This window comes from Aptenodytes forsteri, unplaced genomic scaffold (genome assembly GCF_000699145.1).
Source record: "Aptenodytes forsteri isolate BGI_AS27 unplaced genomic scaffold, ASM69914v1 Scaffold68, whole genome shotgun sequence".
Taxonomy (NCBI): Eukaryota; Metazoa; Chordata; class Aves; order Sphenisciformes; family Spheniscidae; genus Aptenodytes; species Aptenodytes forsteri.
Genome location: NW_008795382.1, coordinates 298,169 through 318,723, shown reverse-complemented (window position 1 = coordinate 318,723; position 20,555 = coordinate 298,169). Strand labels below are relative to the sequence as shown.

Here is a 20,555-nt window from a genome sequence, read left to right as displayed (position 1 = left end):
AATCCTCTTAACCCCCCCCCCCGAATTCGTGAATGGTATTGATGTGAAGGCGTCAGAAATACAAGTTTCCATATGCCTGACAGCCTTTACTAGAAAAGAGGAGGTTATTACAGCTGCGCTGGCTCCCTCTACAGATCCCAGGCAGGGCTTATTTTTATTTCAAAGGCAGCTTATTGAGTCACAGATTAGATCCAGTGCTATTAGAAATAATCTGATACGGCCAGTAAATCCTTAATTTTGCGCTGTAACTGAAGGTGGTGAGCATGAAGAAATGTTGCAAAAATAGCTTTCTTGATGTATCATTTTAAATGTTGTAAAAACCAGGTACCTACCTGTGCCTGTCCTTATGACAAAAGATACACTACCGCTTGACAAAGCCCTACAATCCAGTGTGGGGGTCGAGTCCCCTGTCCTGCACCTCTTCCCCTGGCACTGTATTACTTGCCAAGAGACAAAACCAGCGAGGATGTCCCCTGCACCCTCGGCTCCACTGCAGCCTGTACAGAGTAGGTGCTAGTGCTCCAGTCATCTGGCAAAAGTGTCAGAATGCACGGAAAACAGATTGCGTCCACGTATATGTGTACACGTACACACACACTTTAATGTTTTCAGCAGCCTCTTAAGTACATACCAGAGCACATACAACCCCTTAATTTTTCTCAAAAGTATATAAGGAACTTGAAAACTGACTAGAGCATGCCTGTTCCAGTAAAGAAAGAATGAGACTGAAACACATCTGTGAACACAGAAATTTGGACTCTGTTTTTATCCTCAAGTCATTTATGGCAGTTGCTGCTCAGCTACCCCAGCATGATCATAAATGAATGCTACGTTTACCATGATCACTCATCATTGCTTTGCTGATAATTTCACACCTTTGAGTAATCATCTGCCACTAGACATAATGAACGGAAGAGCAAATATTCAATGCTGATTTGATAAATGCAGCTTCTTAAAGTTTGCTTCATTTTGAAGGGCTCAGTGTCTCTGCTTCATTTTGAAGGGCGGCTCAGTGTCTCTGCCAGTATCCTGCCACATGAAAATAACGATGCTAAGGTCCACAGCCTGCTCCTACAACATCTCTGATTCAGACAGCAGCTGCACAAGCCCCAGTGTACAAGTGCAGCTGAAGAGGAGCCTAAAATTAGCTCAGCTACAATCACGTCTGCCCCCAGTGCATACTCTGCATTCTCCGATGGCCCTCTATAAAAGAACTTGTTAATAACAGTATTCCTGTTCTAACAGCTTAATTAAGGTATTGACCAGGAGGGGGGCATTTTTTCAGTAAACTACACAAATAGTGTAAGTTCTTACTTCACTCCTAGTTTTATTAGCATTACTCTTAAAAAAACAACCAGAAACACAACGAACCGAAAAAAACACACCCAAAAACCCACCTTGAATTACACTTTCTACCAAGCTGACTAGAACAAAACAGCCATGCTGTAAAAATAATTCCTTCAGTGTTTTTGGTAGTAAAACTCCAATAAGCAAGTATTTTCTCATTCAACTGATAGAGGACTACTCTCACTGATTCATTGTATGCTAAGGGTATTTTAGTACTATAGTGAAAGTAAACATACTAAAATGAAAAAGTATGTGTAAATATGTTTTAAAAATTAAACAGTAGCAAAACCAGAGTAATTTTAAGCTATTATGTATGTGAGCTGTTAGTGTAAGAAAAAGACCACAGCTTCGGAAGACTAAAGCAGATTGGTGGGCGTTTGTTCCAATCTCCCTTTTAATATTTTTTTAGACAACAGTGTAAAGCTCGCAGAGTCACCTCACTCCTTTAATTGAAATTTTAATTTTTTTACTTTTTAAGAAGTACTCTATCAACCTACTGTTATCAAAATAGTTCTAAAAATATCCAGTACAGTCAGTAGAGCTCAGTTGTAACTGCACTAAGGCATCCACTACACTGAGAAAGTCTAAAATGTAATCTCAGCTCTTTCATCCGATAGTGTAGCCTAGTTCATGAACCTGGAATAATTTTAATTTTAGTAAACCCTGCTTCAGTGCTGTTTACTCCTCCTCCTCTTTTCATAATTTAGAAAGATGACCAGAATAGCCACAAGGAAAAAAAAAAACCACCCCACAACATTCCTCGATAGAGATCCTGCACACGAAGTTCTAGCAAGGACTATTTTACAATCAGAAAATAGGGGGTTATCATGAAAAGTGCTGACACAGTCTTAAATACAGGGGCATGAATGAGTCACTGTAATAATTAATCTTAAAAAACCCTAAAAGTTCAGAGTATATAAAAGGAGCACTTCCTACTTTATGGTTGCAAAGACCAAGCTAACTGGGAATATCATTCTCTTGGGTCCACACTGCTTCTTAAATGAGATTACAGCAAGAGTGATGTACTGTAATACAAGTCAGTTGTGACAAGCAGCACTTTATAGAGCTATCTGTTTGTCTCCATCACCACATCACACAATGTGTCCCAGGACTCCAATGTGCAACTCCATTTACCACTACATGACAAATGGGCAGCACTTGTAAAAGGCGCAAAGAGGTCCAGATCAGCCGTGTAATGGTCACCACAGATGTACCGTAGTGCTTGAGGGGGGAAAAAACAGACCCCCAAGTTCATTAAAGTGACCAGTAATGGATCTTTCAAAATGTGTCTTAGGAATAGTACAGTAAAGGCTAAAATAAATAACTCAGCATGGAAGGCTAATCTGAAATGGTGTTTGATAAATTATTTATAACACAGACAATTGTCTGCATTTAATATTGGAGCTACTGGTAGCATCTTTAAAAGATGATTTATGTGTTGTAATGCCATTAAGCTTTATATGGGCCCACTGCTAGCTATAAAGTCTGCTGAGATTTAGAGAATGAGTTTTAAACTGTCACTGCAACATCATAGTAGATAGAGACTGTATTAAATCTTCACTTTAAACCTGTTATCTAGAGAGTTGCATTTTGTAGACACTCAAGAACTGATAGATTACCTCTCTACAGCTGCTATGGTGTAAGTCCCAAACAGCACCAATAAGGAACTTTTACACATTATTCTTGTATATGACTTGAATCAAGTTTCTCTTCTCACTTAAGCAATTTCCAGATTTCAAATGCTACTGAAGAAGAGACTTTCCTACAGAAGATGGGGATATTTCTACATCATATCAATACTGTCTTTACCAATAGCTTTTAAACAAGTTTATCATTATGCCTCCAGCAGTAAAGGGAGCAGCTGGAACAGCTTTGTGAGTATTATTTCCTCAACATTTTTTAACTTGCTTGCAAAATAACACAGGAGAGGTCTTTTCCAGATTTAAAAACTGTAGAAAGGATGTTTGGGGTTTTTTTAATTCTTATCAAAAGTGAAATGAGTACCTTCTGCAGGTCACCGGTACCTGCAGTTAGATATATGCTATTTAGTGCTGTTCTCCAATAATAATTCTTACCAAGAATTTGAAATATAGTACTCATTGAATATTAGTATAGGATGAATATGGTACTATGTAACAATTTTTGTAAAAATAAAATTTCAAATATTTATCACAACTGTCTTTTATGACAGAATGAAATTTGTTCAAGTTATATAATGTAAAAATTCAATCCTAAATGAGAATCCACAAGACTCATGTGGGAAAAGAAGGGGAGGGGAAAAAAATCAGAAGCTTCAGGAAGGACAATGGTAATATACAAAATAAATCTATAAAGGAGTGTTGGGAATTTGGGGCTAGGAAAGTGATAGCTCTTGAAGGACATAAGCACCTACAGAAGCATAATTAGACTTTGGAAGAGTAATCAGCAGACTACAACATGTGAGAGGATGTGTAAGTCTGCCTGTTGGGAGAAGTTGTGGTAGAGATCAATATGTAACTGGAAGCAATGCTAAATCTGCTGGCTAAGTCCAAAGAGACAACAAAACTGAGAAGCAAAGTATTTTGTGTTTTTCTTGTAAGAGGAGGTTGAAGGACTCCATTAGTGAGAATGAATTTGTTTTGGCTACCTTTTGAAGCTGGAAAGGGGCTGGCACATGTAATTTAAACCACTCAGGTTTAATAAGTCTTCACCAAAAAAAGTATACATTTCAAGTAGTACCTCATAAGTAGATGAATGACATACCTTGTTCCTTTTTTTTTTTAATAGACATGCTACAATCAAAATACTTTGCTTTTCTTTCACCTTCAATCAGGTGAATGAAATTTAAAAGTAGCCAGTCTTTCTAGCTCTCCCCCCACCCTTCTTCCTCCACCATCTTTTGTCTGTGCTCTAAAAAGTCACAAAAGAAGTTAGATACAGAAAGCTGAGATCCAACAGTCCAAACAACGCAAACCAGGCTATTAAAATAGAGATATGTGATGAATATGTAGATCAGGATTCCAAATCACAGAAAACCGGATTAAACTGACATGCCAGATGACCACAGCACAAAGAAACATTTACAAGAGAGAAGCTGCAAGTAGAAAGAATTAAAGCAATGATCACACCAAAGGCAAAGGGGTTATGAAAATCAGAATCTGTAAGATTAGCAGCATCTGGGAGACACGGAGCAGTAAAACACAAAGATGGGTCCTGGGAACAACCACCAGTTTGTGCATAAAGAAGAATGGGTAGAAGTTATCAGAATGTTCCCAGCACATGATGGAAAAGTGAAGATATCTAAAGATACCTAGGACTAAAACTATGCCCTGTAATAGGTACAAAGATGGCATCACCTCCATTCTCCTGAATTTCAACCAGACACTATTTTGGAATCGTGTACACTCTAAAGGAAAAAACCCCTTAAATCTAAAGAAAAATATGCCTTCAAATATCATATACAGGTTTATTTAGTTTTAAAATAAACAGAAATTTAGTAGTTTCTAAAGCAAAAGTGAGGCAGGGAGTGAAATAACTTATTACTTTGTGTGTTAAACAGCTAAGTTATTTTAAATCAAGGTAACATGTATCATATTATTTTCCAGTTCTGTTTCCACAGCCTTATTTAACAAGAAACTGAAACGCTCCAAATTCTGAAACATTACTTTCTTGCCTTCCTGCAAGTGAATGACTCAATATTTGCACAACAAACAGTGTCAAGGACTCAAAGACTATTAAATATGATTAGAATTTTCTCTCCAGAATACATCCTGTTCAAACACTGTGGAACACGCCTTCTGTTTGGAATGGTAACTTTAATACATTTGTCTAAATTCTGACTTCTCTGAAGCTTTCAAAGCTGGACTTTTATTTAAAATAAAGAAGAAAAAAAAAGCAGCAGCACAGACCCGTTTCAGTTACATACTTTCCTGTATTTTCTTGTCCCACTGTAGTACTAGTCTGTTCATCACTTGGCACTTTCTCAAATGCAAAGTCTACAGAGCCTGTCTGTGCCACCATCACCAATGCAGTACATTAGAAGACAAAAACCCAACTTACTTAAATCCCTGGATTATGAACACATCAGGGTTAACGTGCTGCCTACGTTACATAAAAAATACAGAAAAATTAGTTTTGTTAGGAAGTAGCAATCTTCTGCACAGATATGACGTGGGCAGGAAATTACACAAAAAGAAATCGGAGCATAGCACTGACCTAGCAGTCTTGGTAGAACTCGGCAATTTGAGTTTTTACACAAATGCACCTACATCCATTCATTAATAGATCATAGATCAGGTAATTCTGTACTGCATTTGATGTCAGTTTTGTTGTGAATAATATGTTAGTAAATGTTTATTTTTCTAACTGTTTCCTACTAAGAACTTTTCAAATAAAATGCACCTTAGTCCCTAATTATTACTCTCAGTGATTACAGTTTTTTCATGTTCCGATGGTAGACGCCTGCAAGCCCAGACTCATCACCACCTCCCCCTTTCCGATATCATACACCACACAAGTATAATAAACCATGTTAATATTTCATACCAGTGTGAAATATGCTGGAGTATCAATTCAACATCTGCTGTCTTTAGGGTACTGGTGTCCCGCAGAGACACTTTCAATTTGTAATTGAGTTCTATACTGAATTAATCAGCAGTTTATCTTTTTTAGTAAAATAATGTCTTCCCCACTAACCTGGATTTACATTAACAATTTATGCCACATTACCTGCCAAGGCAAGAAACTTATATGCTTCGGAACTACTATTCCATAACATTAGTTCCTATATGTCGTTCCTTACATGAAGATTAGTACAATACATATTTCCAATGGTACAGAATTAAATTACAAGCTCCTCTCACAACCACGGGATTTCTTTTAATACTATTTCCATACTTTGAACTAAGAATGAATATGAAAACTCATTTAATCCGTCACTTCTATGCCTGGGTGAAGTTCATGGGTTTTTTTAGGGAACTGATTCTCAAAATAAAATGAACTCGCCTAACAGTAACAGAGCTGTAAATTCTGCCAGGCTGCAAGTTCTACTCGGACAATGCGATATCCTCAGTTTTCTGTACAGCTGCATTACTGTACAGTAACATACTGAACCTTAGCCACCAGGAAGTAGCCAGAAATGTAAACCATGCAAAAGATGACAAAGTTACTATATATTATTACTGCATCAAAAAATGAATATCCAGCAGTAACACGTCTGGCTTCAAACAAAGCAAAACTGTTCGTAAGACTTACTTTACCTCTGAAAAAAGGATGGAAGGGAATGAAGGTCAACATTTTATTTGGAAAAAGAAGCCTTGGGCCCTCTGGTAATTTTTCCTTCCTAATACACCAAAATGCTCCATAAAGCTTATTGGCTGGGAGGGAGCCTCCCCTCACAGCCCAGGCAGACTCCCACCCTCCGCCTCATTCCCATTCACTCTTCCCTGCTCAGACAGAAATTGCACTCTGCCTCCACAGCCCTCGCCGCAGGAGCAGCGCTCAGGCTTCATGCCATGTGAAATATTTTCCAGTATGTTTTGCCTGTGTTCTGCAGTTATGGGAGATACACAAACTGAAACAATTTAAACTGGAACACCTGCTCCTGAGAAATGCATCAAAAATAACTACCTGTCCTACATCCACCCTGTGCAGTGAAGTGATCTCTTAACATGGAGCCCTGCTTCCGACTAGCTTGTCTACATTATTACATACAAAGTTTAAGTGTTACTTTCATAAAGGTGAAGAAATTTTTTGCTCTTTGTCAAGCAGCAAGGCCCAATTTAAACTAAGGTAAAATTTGTTTCCCTCAATATAGTCTGTAAACAGAAAACCAAAGGGTGCTACTGGGTATCACTGGTAACTGACTGATACTGTTGGCAGTTTCCCCACCTGATTTCTGCACAGAAATTGTGCTTTGATATATTCAAAAAGCACACCTCAAAACACTTAATCCTAGCCATTCCAGAGCACATCTAGCTAGCACGTTTTAAGTCAGCCTCATATTTCCTGTTCTAATGTTAGTTCCGCAAAGGAAATGAATCCAAGGCACAATTCTGTGAAAGAAGATGAGAACAGTACTAACCGTCCAATGTGTCAAGCAGAAACCAGGTTACCATAGAATAATTGTAATCTAATCAAAAATAAGAGACAGCATGATAAGCCTTTATTTTCTGGATGACTGCACTAACACCTGATATTTACCCATAGAAATTCAAGTCTCTGAAGGAGACAATAATACAGGTATGTAAGGAAAACATGAAATCTGTATCACCATGAGTTCTGTCAGAAAAGGCAGTGAAGATATGCCACTAACAGTCTCAGTTACTGTCACTGGGTAATGAAATAAACAGACACACAGAGCACATAAATACTAAGTACTTATTTTTGTTCACAGAATCAGATTTCTGCCCTCCCCTCCCCCCATTTACTTAATCTCTGTGTTTGACACCAACAGGGGTTCAAGTATCTCAGGCAGGCTCTCCAGCTTAACTCTGATAGTCTGGCTTGATCTCTATTGTCTGCCGTCTGAGTTCAGCCGACAAACCTCCCAGCAAGTGGTCACCTTCCTATGGAGTCATTAAACCTCTGAATGTCAGCTGGTGGGATTAGCCTGCAGACTTCCACACCTGAGCCCTATGGCAGGGACACAGGCATTTTGATCACCATCACTAATGAATACAGAATTCATATGCAGCTTGTCATTGCTCTTGAGCCTTGAATCACACAGATGCAGGCTAAATAAGACTGATGAGACAACTATTGTTGAAGATTAGAGTTTTGACAGTTTCCAAAAATAGCTCAGTATTATTGTCAGGAGTTAATAAACAAAAATAATACCACCATATTGAGGGACAGTAGGAAATACGAGCACAGAAACATTTGAACGATCTGTATGTTGGCTGTTTAAAAATGGAAGAAAGTGACATGTTTTTGTAGTATTTTGTACTATGCCTGATGTATTTTTTACTAAGAGGTACACAGTGAAAGTTGAATTTAGACTACTTTCTACTTTGATACAGCAAAGATCTTCAGCAGACATCGAGCATCTGGAGGAAGGCATTCTTTATGCCTCAGCTTCTTCACTCTGGGGATATTGGGCTGCTCAAAAGTACCTCAAAAATCAGTGGCAAAGCCAGAAACAAATTTGTGGACCAGAAAAGCCTGAGTCTACACATTTTGCAACTTCCAGTCCTCTTCCCTCCTATTATTTCTTTGTGAACACACCTACTCTGATAGCTGCAACTATTAACTTAAAAAGGTTACTACCTCCAACTCCTCCTGCCTGCCCATCATTTCCCCTTTTACAGAAGATTACCCAAATCTGCCAGCTGAATTGCTCATAAGATTGCTCCCTAACCCATGTTTGTCAAAACCAAACCAGTTAGCAAAAGAAATGACTGCAGAATGATCACAAAAGCAAACCTGGCCAACAGGTAAAGGTAGGAGAGCAAGATGCAGTTTTTTGGACAGCATAGCTGCTGCAGGAGGGTAAGTGCCTACACCCCAAGAGGAATATAGTCAGAACAGCTCCCTCTTATTTTTAATCTGTTCCTACCCCTCCAGAGTCATTTTGTTTTCATTCAGTACCACTTGATTTCCTGCCACACTAAAAAAAGGGTGTAATAAATGACTGTAAATATAATCTCACATTTTTGGGGTGATCTATTTTAGAAATAGTTATTAAATATCTGCCAGACTGCCTCCTTCCATTTTTTCCCCACCTATTCTGTGCCCCTGAACTCATTACACAAAGATTTACTTCCCTTTCCCCACAATAGTTCTGCTTTCTGTGGCTTCTACTGATTCTCTTCCTTTCGGATCCTCTTTGGATCCTCTTTTTATTAAACCTGGCTGTTTTGATGAAATACAGAAAAGAAATGAAGTTACAAGCAGCCTGTTTCCTTGCTTAAACATGAAGCTCTTGTCAGAAGGCTACAACATAGCCTCGCTGTACATCAAGTAATTCTTCTACAGACAAAAAGCTTCTACTTTTCAAACAACGGAAGTCAAATAACAGAATAAAATATGTAATACCCCCCAATCTCCCTAGGAATTCAACAACCACAGTAGATAAAGTAGATAAACCCAGAATTCCAGATTTGAATACTGTAGACATTTTTTTCCCAGATCATGACTGTTTCCATATCCACTGACTCAGAGTATTTCCCTACTATTGTTTAACACCAGAAGGCATGAATGCATTTGCAAAATCTGTTGTAAGTTTAAAAAACATGTGGTTACTCTATTGAAACTCTATTGAAAGAAAAATTGGCTGCAATGAAAGATCTAAGCTCAAAACACTCTATTAGTGTGCTGTTCTTCCACTTATGTTTTTTAAAGTAGATCTATAGCTGCCCACATGACAGATTAATATTGTTCCACAGTAGTTAGGTGCTTGGCATTACATTTTTGAAGCATCTACAGGCCTTCAGGGCTGAAAGCGTTCACATCTTCAGCAATCTATAATGGTTCCTCTAGAGGCCAGCACTTGCTTCATAATGAAACATGCCTCCATAAATCAGACTGCAGAAGTGGCACTCGTGTACGTCACCATCTATCTTCACAGTTTCTCTGAAGGATGTTGGGTAAAGATTATCTCGCAGCATTGCAACCAGGGAAAGGACCATCACAGTTGGCACTGATAAAGCACGTGCTACTTAAATCTGAAGACACACTAAGTCTACGGAAAAAACCCACATCCTGCTGGTGTTAGCATGCCTCAGGCAGTGGTAGAAGCTTCAGCAACTCATCTTCAAAAGGCAGAGAGCCAGGGCTCTAGAAACCTGCAAAAATTGGCTAAGCAAGTTGTGAATTTTTTTCCTTTTTTTTTTTTTTTTTTTTTAAAGTTGAGCATCTTCAAAGTCTACAATTCTAACTGTAGGGCACAGCAGCTGCCACTGCAGATTTGATCCTCTCAGCTTTTGGCAGCTCTCAACTTGAAATTCTAGCAAAAGAATTTTTCAAGTTGCTATTATTGCCTGTCATGGATTTATAAATATTGTGCACTATCTGCTGTGGCATGGCTCTCATGGGACACCAGTGCATGCCAAAAGCATAACAGAATGAAAAACAGTTCCTATTCTTCAAATAAATGCTAATTTTTTTTAACTGTGCTCACATGATGCGTTTGGTGATCAGCTTCAATAGTACAGAATATATATCAGAGGCAAAAAAGCTGATTGTCTTTTCCAGTAGTATTCAGCTGCTACTTTCATTAAGCTTGTTTAATTACATTCCAGATGCTAATTTGCAAGTCGATACCAGAGGGTGCAGGGCAGTTTGCCTTTGAATCATTTTTCTGTGATGTGATGGTCTTGAAGCACACCACTACCCTCCAGTAGCCCTAGCAAGATATTCTGACAATTAGTGCAAAAAGAAAGCAGTATTGATCTTGACAGAAAAATATTAATCCTCTACCCATTTTATTAAATTAGTCTCCAGGAATTTTAAGTTTATCATCATTGCCATTTCATAGCAAATTTTACGTAAAATATACATAGTGTGCTTCAGGTTTGTTTTAATTTCAGTAGAAATATAATTTGTTATTTCATTACTTTACCAGAAAAAAAAAAACCCCACATCTGACTTAAAAGGTAAGTCTTTTAAGCTGGTAGTCATAACAGAATATGAAGTGTTTAAGAGTACAGTTGAGCTTTATCGCCTGAAACTTTGCTGGTTTAGTTAATATGATTACTAAATTGTTATTAGATAACAGAGTATCTAGTTAAAACAAAGGAAGGGTTAAGATGCATACAAGTCTCAAAGATCTAAATATCTATTTCAACAAATTGGTAGGCTGCATTTCAACATCCTTGTTATAACAGTGAATATCTGCTGCCATTTATGGTTGTGTACGAAGACAATTTAATTAGGATGACCTTTCTAAATAGGAAAAGTTGGAGATTTACCAATTTTTGGTGCCTTTTTTGGTTGCTCTTACACAGAGAATGACTTAAAATACAAGCTTGAAAACCAGCTGAGAATAAGATGAAATTTTTAGTTACATAGCACAGCTCTTTGACATTTGTATCTTTGAAAGCGGACTATTATGCTGTAGCTGTTGATTCCAAGGATTTGTAGTCCATGTTTTCAGTATGAATAGCACACATGCCAAATGCACAGTCACACAAGAAGAGGCTGGAAAGAGACACTGTCATTCTTACAGTGGCATGAGGGGAGAGGAAAAAAAAAAAAGCAGAGAGTTTACCTCTATCTAGTGCTTCTTTCCATCAGTCATCTAGTGTAATGCTACGTACAGAAGAAACTTGAGTGCTATTAAAAATATTCCAATATTTCTGATAGCATTTATAAATATACTACAGGCCAGAAGTCCAGTGTCTTCAGATACTGCCCAAAACATTGCAGCAACACAGGAATCCTGATCTTACTGCATTTTCATAATTTTGCACACCTACAACTATTTCATATATACTGACAGAAAAGGAGCCAGTTCCAGGAATAACTGGAAAACTGCTTATTATTAACTCTTAATCAGTTTAATTACTGGAAAACTTCTCATAACAAGTTTTGGGGTGGGGTTTTTTTCTGTTTTGATTTGGGTTTTTTTTTTTATCAACTGCTATTACATGTCACATTTCTTCAGGAGATGTAACAGGGTATGACACACCACTTTAAGTTTTAAATTTAATTAATTGATTTTAGAGAGGAACTCAGTGGACTTACGGGATCATGACCTGAAAGTGCTACTGCAGTCACACCAACATTTGAAGGGGAAGACCCACAGCAGTTGCAGTACAAAGATGAGGAACATCTGAAGAACTTTTCTGAAGTAAATCAACTTTTCCTTTTCCACTTTATTCAGTGATAGTAAAAAGCTCTAAGATTTGTTATATCTGCATTTTAGGCTGAAATTATTGCAACTGTTAGTGTTACAAGTCATTTTTAGTAAGTTTAATTTTCAATTTTGTGTTCAAGTCTCAGTTTTTCTTCTTTACTGTGAAATTATTAATCGATTGGAATGAGAAGGAGCATTCACAGAAAGTCTGAAGAGATTAATGTGGTTTAAAAGAGGGCTTGACATTACTGAGGCATTTTACAAAAATATGGTCACAAAAAGCCCTTTAATTGTTTTGGTTTTATTTTCATCAATAGTCTGCAGATAACTGGATTTTTCACTGTTTAGTTTAGCAGGCACTGAACATGGTGTAACTAAGTGTAAGGAATTACTACAGATAATACAAAAATAATGTACTGCATACATTCATAAGAAATAACTGAATAACTTATTCTGATCTTAATCATGACATTCCAGCTTTTAGTGAACAACCATTTTTCAATTTTTATCAAGATCATCAGCAAAACACAAACAACCCACAACCTTATAAAAATTAGATAATCAGCTTTTAAGTAGATATTAAAAATAAAAGTGCAGTTACTAGTTCTGAATACAGCCAATCAACTGGAAGTCTAATTGGTTTCATACACTACTTGAACATTTTTTTGTTGCTTTTACAATCATGCATTCTCTTTTCAAGACAGAGAGAGAGAGAGAGAGAAGGACTGACTGAGGGAAAAACAGCAATATTGATTCTGCAAGGGCTGTTAAATTCCTGAAGTCAACTATAACCAGTAAGTTTATGTTTTTAAAGCTTTCACCTACATTCAAATCACACAAGTTTTTCCATACATAAGTTTGCAAGAAGCTGTATTTCTTTAAATTTATTTTACCCATCAACTTTTACAGCTTTGCAGTAAGCTGACATTAGTACATTTTAAGCACAGGGAAACTAGAGCAGATTTAACTTTTTTAAAGCTTCAAACCTCTTAAATTCTTACAATCATGAGAATTATTGAAGGAAGAAACACTGAGCTTTAAAAAATTTCTTACCTCCATGTCCGGTTTGTATTTATCTTCGAATACTGCCATAGCTGCTAATGATCCAGAACCTACGGTAACAAAATTAGGACACTTATTTAGCCAGTGTATTTAGATACAGTATTTTTTTTAAAGAACAAGGTAACAAATATCATCAACACAAACCAGTCTGAAGTCTACCTTCGCTTACTATACACTCTAAAGTGTCTACCCTCTTTAAGTCCAGCACCCAATTTAATCTTAAGTTTATAGCTAGTATACACAGACTTGTCATAGTCCCCATTCTGACAGCCTTTTGTTTCACTATTTTGAACACTAAGATACGAAAATGAGGTTAGAAAGAGAGAGTTAACTGAATGCCACAGTTTGTAATTCCTACTCCTCCATTTCTCCTGTCCCACTTTTGTACCTGGCCACATTAGAGGGCATGTCACTTAATACTAAGACACTCAGAATGAATAGATTGCTTTAACGAGCTGCCCTGGCACAGTCACCTTTACACACAGGGATGAGTAAACTAGCAATGGTAACAGGGTAGCTGGCTGCTGCCATCAGGTTATTTCCCATATTACTTTAAAACAGTTCAGTATGCATTTACTATGTACCATTATTTTTGCATTGAACAATAACAGCTGAATAGACAAAATGACAGATATGAAAACATGAGTTTAACGTTACTTCTCTTAAAGGATGCAGTGCAAGTGTAGTAATGGAACAGAAGCCATCTCGACCCAAAGCACTGTAACTGCAGGTGTTATAAATGTGCTTTCCATAAATTAATACAAAAAGCAGTATGATACTATTTGAAACTGTAAACTTGCTTTGTTCAGAAAGAGTGAGTCTTCAGAAAGATACCTTATCTGTCTGTGGCCCTAACCATATTTCAGAGCACGCTACTTTTGGGGAGTGAATAAAGTTACCTGCAATTTTTTACTCCAATTAGAAGATTTTTTGGCATTTATTACTTTTTAACTTGTTTTGCATACTGCTATCTGTTTAGCTGGGTCACAGAGAAAGCCATATTTTCTATTTAAAATGATTTGTGTATATCGCTTGACCACCTCAATGGTTTAGTGAAAGAAAAAGGCAGCGATTAAACAGTTTCAAATGAGGTGTCCTGCTGATTTTATCAAGTCTGCTGAATGTATAATGAAAGAGGAGAAGCTGACAGTGACACTGTTGAGAAAATACAGACTACCTTATCTGAACCATTTAAGGAGGTCCAATTATAGATCAGATTTAAAGGGTAGAAACAGCAGATTTACAGACACAAATCAATGAACATGGTAATCCCGATGAATATGACAGATATTCCTGTTACAGAATATTGCTGTGGTTGAGGATCATTACCTTTACAGTACCAAATACATCACATCTAAAAGCAGTAGGACACTCTAAGTGTGTACTTGTATTACAGGCAATGACTATTCATTTACACCTTGGAGCAATACACGGCTCCATTTTTTAAATGCTGAAACTGTGAATAAATAAGATTTTTAAGCAACTAATAGCAGAAATGAACCAATGATACAACAGCTGATATCACAGAACAGATCAAAAATAAAAGGAATTTTACTGATCCTTCGAACAAGGTCAAAATAAAGTGTGTTCCAAAACAAATACAGGACTTGAACCATAAAATAATTCTTCTTGTGGAATGACATAAGAACATTTCTAATGAGGGGGAAAAAAAATCTGAGATATGGTCTCAAACTAAGACCACATTTTTACTATACTCAAAAAATATTTTTTACTATACTCAAATGAAAGCAGAATGGGAAGCCTCAAAACTAGAAAACAATCTTACCGTTACCTAAGGGTTCTTTGAAAAAATTAGAGTATAAAGACTAAAAAATGTGCAAGAATGAAAGTATAAAGGTTATATTTGACAATAATTTCTCAAAACTTCTACTAACAGATAGAAGTTATCAATAACAAATATTGCAATAATCTCATACATGGCCCAGACTGGATTCATTCCTCCAGCTCCTTTTTAAAAGAAGTTCCCAAAAGAACCTATGGGCAACTCAGTAGACTTATAAAGAAGAAAAAGAAAAAAAGGCAGGGGGGAAAGAGAGGGGAGAACCTTATGTTACATTACATGAAATCCTTTATACATGAAGAATTGTACTGCTAATTATTTATCTCGCTATATTACCAAGATGCAAATAAATGCCATTTAATATCTCTCATACATGGCCCAGACTGGATTCATTCCTCCAGCTCCTTTTTAAAAGAAGTTCCCAAAAGAACCTATGGGCAACTCAGTAGACTTATAAAGAAGAAAAAGAAAAAAAGGCAGGGGGGAAAGAGAGGGGAGAACCTTATGTTACATTACATGAAATCCTTTATACATGAAGAATTGTACTGCTAATTATTTATCTCGCTATATTACCAAGATGCAAATAAATGCCAAATTTAATATCAACTTAAAAAAAAAAATGTGGACAGTCCTATAATGTAAGTTTTCAAAGAGTTGTTGAAAGTCTTAATTTAAACCTACATGTAGACATTTACATCTAAAAACCACAATCCCAAGGAGGTTCTAACAGAACAGGATGTAAAGCTGGAAAAGCTTAATAAACTCAGGTTTTTTTTTTCTCTACTGCTTATAAATCCTAGTAAGTTTTATAAGCTTGCATTTTAAAAGCGCCTTAGCAAAAGTCTTGCAGCATAGCTAAGCATTCTCTGAAAGAACAGATTTTTGTAATCTCAAATAGCACAATGAAAATTCTTTACTCTTACTAGCACCAGATGTAAACACTGTGTTTTTTAGAAACACAAATAAACGTATACTTCTGAGTTCCTGCATCAAAACAAGTCATCTGCTGTTTGGCAACAGCAATATGAACTGTTTTGAAAAATACTAGTGACATGCATACATTCACCTGTAGCACATTAACTAAGAAACCTCCCCCCAGTCCCCTATTTGCACTGCTGGTGGACTGAAACCCCATCACTTGACCATCCATGCAGAAATGCAGAAAACCAGCAGTGGACAGTTGCTCACAAGTGCAGTTGCGAACTTCACTATCCAATTACACCAACTTCCCTCTACTTGTCAAATTCCGCATACGATCCAAACAACCCCACAATGTTCCAAGTAGTTCAACCGACTTGTGAAAGCAATGCATTGTAACAGGAGAGCTGGCAATAAAGTCTGTGAACTTAAGTAAACATTGGAAGTATGGTTTTCTTATTGCAGTACCTATAAAAGCACAGAAAACTTAAATATTAAGGGTCTATGGAGAACTTGTTTGTATGTGGGGAAACAGCTGTTCTCTTATCCATGTATTCAGTGCCCACCAATAATTCATTTTTTACAAGCATGCTTTAACCTTTATGTAGAAACAAGCTAAACAATTCCTAAACATAATGTCTGGAGAAAGATAAAACCCAAACATTGCAAAAAACACCATCCATTAATTAGGGATAGACGTTCCCACCTCATACACACAGTAACTGATTTAAGTCTCTACCAGTTAGGATTCAACATTGAACAGCTGCATCTTAGCAACCTCAAATCTATTAAAACATTCAGGAAAGCTGTAAGATAATGCATCATTAAATAGCATCTTTAGCTGAGCTCAGATTCAAAGTAATACCAAACCAGATACTTAGACAGACAACTTTAGTTTGAAATCTTAACAACACACAACCAATGCAGAAATAGGAACTTTTCTTTGTTGGATTTTTTTTTTTAATTGTTGGAAGTTTACAACTGTTCTGTGTATGAGCAATAAGGATAATTAAAACAAAGTATAATTGGTAAAGTCATCATGTATTTGTATTATTAACATTCAGGAAAAAACCCTCACCTTTCAGCTAGTTTTTTGGTTTTTTGTTTGTTTTTTTTTTTTGAAAAACCATTGACTGCTATGAACGGTTACACTTCAACAACCTTGGAAACACAATCAAGAAAAAAATGCCATATCAATTCCAGTGAATTTATTTTGCATACATTTTCAGTAAGCTACACCTTAGAAACAAATATTCAAGACGTATTAATCTAGCACCTAAATATATAAAACTTGATTGCCAAGCAAATTATAAAGAACTAGAGAAACTGAGATGCAGAGCTGTATTCTGAGACAAATGCTTTTCAGTCTGATATTTAGCATGAACCAGGGAAGTTATGAGACCCTAAGAGATTTTATTTTTTCTTCTTTAAGAAACATTGGTCATTTCTTAAGTTTTCACAACTAAGGTATTAAAAAATTTTCTGGAATAAACTGTAATAAACTCACTTTAAAAATCCCATTTGGCCTTTACTTGAGGAGTTGTACCACTTCAGCACTGATTTAACGCGAATCATAATTATTGGTATATAGCAAAAAAATCCAGCCGACAATAATTTCCACCATGTTTTGCAACTGCAGTAGCTTTTCTAAAACAGAGGAACTGGATCTTTTTAGCAGAACATTCATGGAAGACAAGCACCGTCCATTTTCATCACCCAAGGACCTGTTTGCTACCTCAGCCTGCCACACCAGAGGATGTACACAGCCTTGAGAGAGTAACATTTAGCACTTCCTAATCCATCAGTGTCAGGGCTCCCTGACAGGGCATTTATTCACACGCACTCATTGTTATTCAATTTGCTGTTCATTCTAGGTAAAAATTCAGTGATCTCCACAGCCCCATCGATTGGGATCATTTTTCACCCTGGTTCCTGGCTGAGGGGCTGAGCCTCAGCAGTGGTAGTGCTTGCTCTGCAGGACAACATTGGCAATGCGTGAAGAGCTGATTTATGAATATGAAGCAACACTGGTACCAGGGGACTAGCTTTAGCCACTGGAGACAACTGGAACATACTTACTGTTTCCAAAAGCTGAACTACAGACTCCAAGTGGTTTAATTTTATGCATACATTTCATTATAAGTCTTGGCCAGAAGCTTTCCTAGACAAGCCAAGCAATCAGACAATCTTGCATCGTTTGCTGAAATCCAGTTTTATCCTTTGTCAGCATAAAGTTTAATTTGATGTTTTCACTCCTGAGTAAGCACCGAGTATCTTTTAAGTCTCCCTTACAAGGGAGGACACCACTGTCCATCCACAAACACACTCCAGCTAAATAAAAAACACACTCCAGTGCATTAAAACAAACAAAAACCCAACACCTCAACAACCTTTCCTATTTAATACTGAATTTCCAGAAATTAACTGGCCCAAAATACCTACCCTGATTTAATAAACTGCCCTTAGAACACTTGGGAAAAAAAATAACAAACAATAGATTAGTCTAAATAAGATCAAAATAAAATTCCAACTACTATCTTAGATTTGACCTTTGATACCTTTTCTGCTGTCTCAGTTCTATCTTTCATTTATATGCATAAGCAAATCTTTTTACTAAAATATATCCTATCTGGAGAAAGTATCAGTGTACTGGGTGTAGAAAGATAAAGGACATTTATGCTGAGAAGGGCTTTGTTTGACAGCGTGGACAAAAGTAACGTGTAATCACCAGACAGAGACCTGGTACAGCTGATAGCAAATCAAAGTTTAAGCTACAATGAACTTAATCCATTGATACTATACTTCCTACTTGTTTGAACTTATTCTGCTACTGTGTTATTTTTGTGGAGGGAGAGAGGGGTGGCCAGGATTTTCAGAAATGCCACATTTTAAAGCTTTTAAAACATAGGCATGAAAGTAAACACATACATAACGGAAACTGTGTGACTTTATTCAGGCAATCAACTACTAGCAGCTATGAGTATAGAGTCAGTTATAGTTTTACAGTTAACTACAATACTGGGTATAGGGCAATTATAATAATCAGACATTTACTTTTTTTTCATATCAAAGGCTAAACAATGACATCACATGACTCTTACGTGGGTTTTATTTGCCAAGGAATTTGCCAGTTCCTAAGGTAATGGCACCATCTATTGGTCCAATACCACCTCTGCAGAATTTCTACAAGTTAATCACAGTTCTCGTTATACAGTTAACCAGATGATCAGTATAACAGATGCACTGTTTCAGTAGTGCAAAGATCCAGAAGAAAAAGAAAAACCTTTAACATTTCCAATAATATAGTAAGTAGGTGTTTTATCTGGAAATGCCAACCATGAACAGAAAAATACTAACTAAAATTGAAGTTATATATTCCCATCACAAAGTCAGCATAAAAGCTGCATCAGACATAGGCTGAATCTGATTTACTAATCTGACACACTTCATTTTCAGATCATTTTCTTTTCTGATATATTTATTTGGACTCTACACTACACTTCTATAGCTCTACTGAAACCAAGATTTCATTTAAAAAATCATCCAAGTCTTCAAAATGAAATGCAAATCTGAAATGATACAGTGTCTTCTTGAGTGATCAGAGCAAAAATAATTGCAACCCCGGTTATGTCTGGAATTTTACTTTTTCCAGATATGTGATATTCTCAGTAGAGCATTAACCTTAAAAGCCACAGATGAAACTGCGCAAGAATATTATTAGCTCAGAAGGCACTAGTTTAATCTCTTACCAGTGTCTCAGTGACATCTCTTACCATTTTTTACCCTTTACTCCCAGATTGTTGTCTATAAATCACAAAAGAATTCAGAACTAAATCAAATAAGGTTGATGCTACTATTGAAAATACTCCCTTTGCCAAAGACTGAGCAAGTTCTGCAATATTTCAAGATGTGTGTGTCCTTCCCTCAACAATGCATGTGTTATTTCCCTTCTCAAAAAAAACCCCCAAAAATGAGGATGATGGTGATCGCTAAGGCTCTCCTGCAAGTCGCAAAGCTTATTATAGTTTATTACTTCAGGATTCTTACCAGAGGGACTCTCCAAGCATCCCTCAATAATTAAGAAACAGAGCAAGACATCTAAAGAAACAATTTTATCTAGAGGACATGGACAAAAAATAGTCAGAAGACATAGGAGGAATGATAAGTTAAATTCACAAATCAAGAGATGAATGAAGATTTTGTATTCTGTAATACAGTGTCTTCCTGAATATACTCATAAGAGGCCTCTAATTGGGTTGTTTAGCAAGATCACAGGTAAATGGGTCTATGCTCAAGAGCCATTTTGCAACTTGAAATTATTGCTACTGCAAAGCAGCACTGAGGAGTTCAGAAGTTTAATTCTCTCCTGTAGGTATTCTCCACCTTTATCTGTAGAACTGAGCAGTAATGGAGCAATGTTTCTGCTTTTTAAGTGAGAAAGACAAGACACTCCAGAAGAGCTGCCTATGATTTGCATTCTGCCACCACAAAGTACTTATTTCCAAGTTATCCCATACTCTTGTTTATAGTTCAAAAAAAAAAACCCCACAAGCCAGCTGTCCTGGTTTTGGCAGGGATAGAGTTAATTTCCTTCCTAGTAGCTGGTACAGTGCTGTGTTTTGGATTTAGGGTGAGAACAATGTTGATAACACA

At 36.8% G+C, this 20,555-nt stretch overlaps 1 protein-coding gene across 1 annotated transcript in view; it reads right to left on the bottom strand.

Annotated features, from left to right (window-relative positions):
* Positions 1-20,555, bottom strand: part of PSMB7 (proteasome subunit beta 7) — a 27,973-nt gene that overhangs the window by 4,043 nt on the left and 3,375 nt on the right. The window contains exon 4 of the mRNA XM_009280575.2: positions 13,175-13,233. Within this exon, the coding sequence (XP_009278850.1) occupies positions 13,175-13,233 (59 nt within the window). The remainder of the gene's footprint in view (positions 1-13,174; positions 13,234-20,555) is intronic.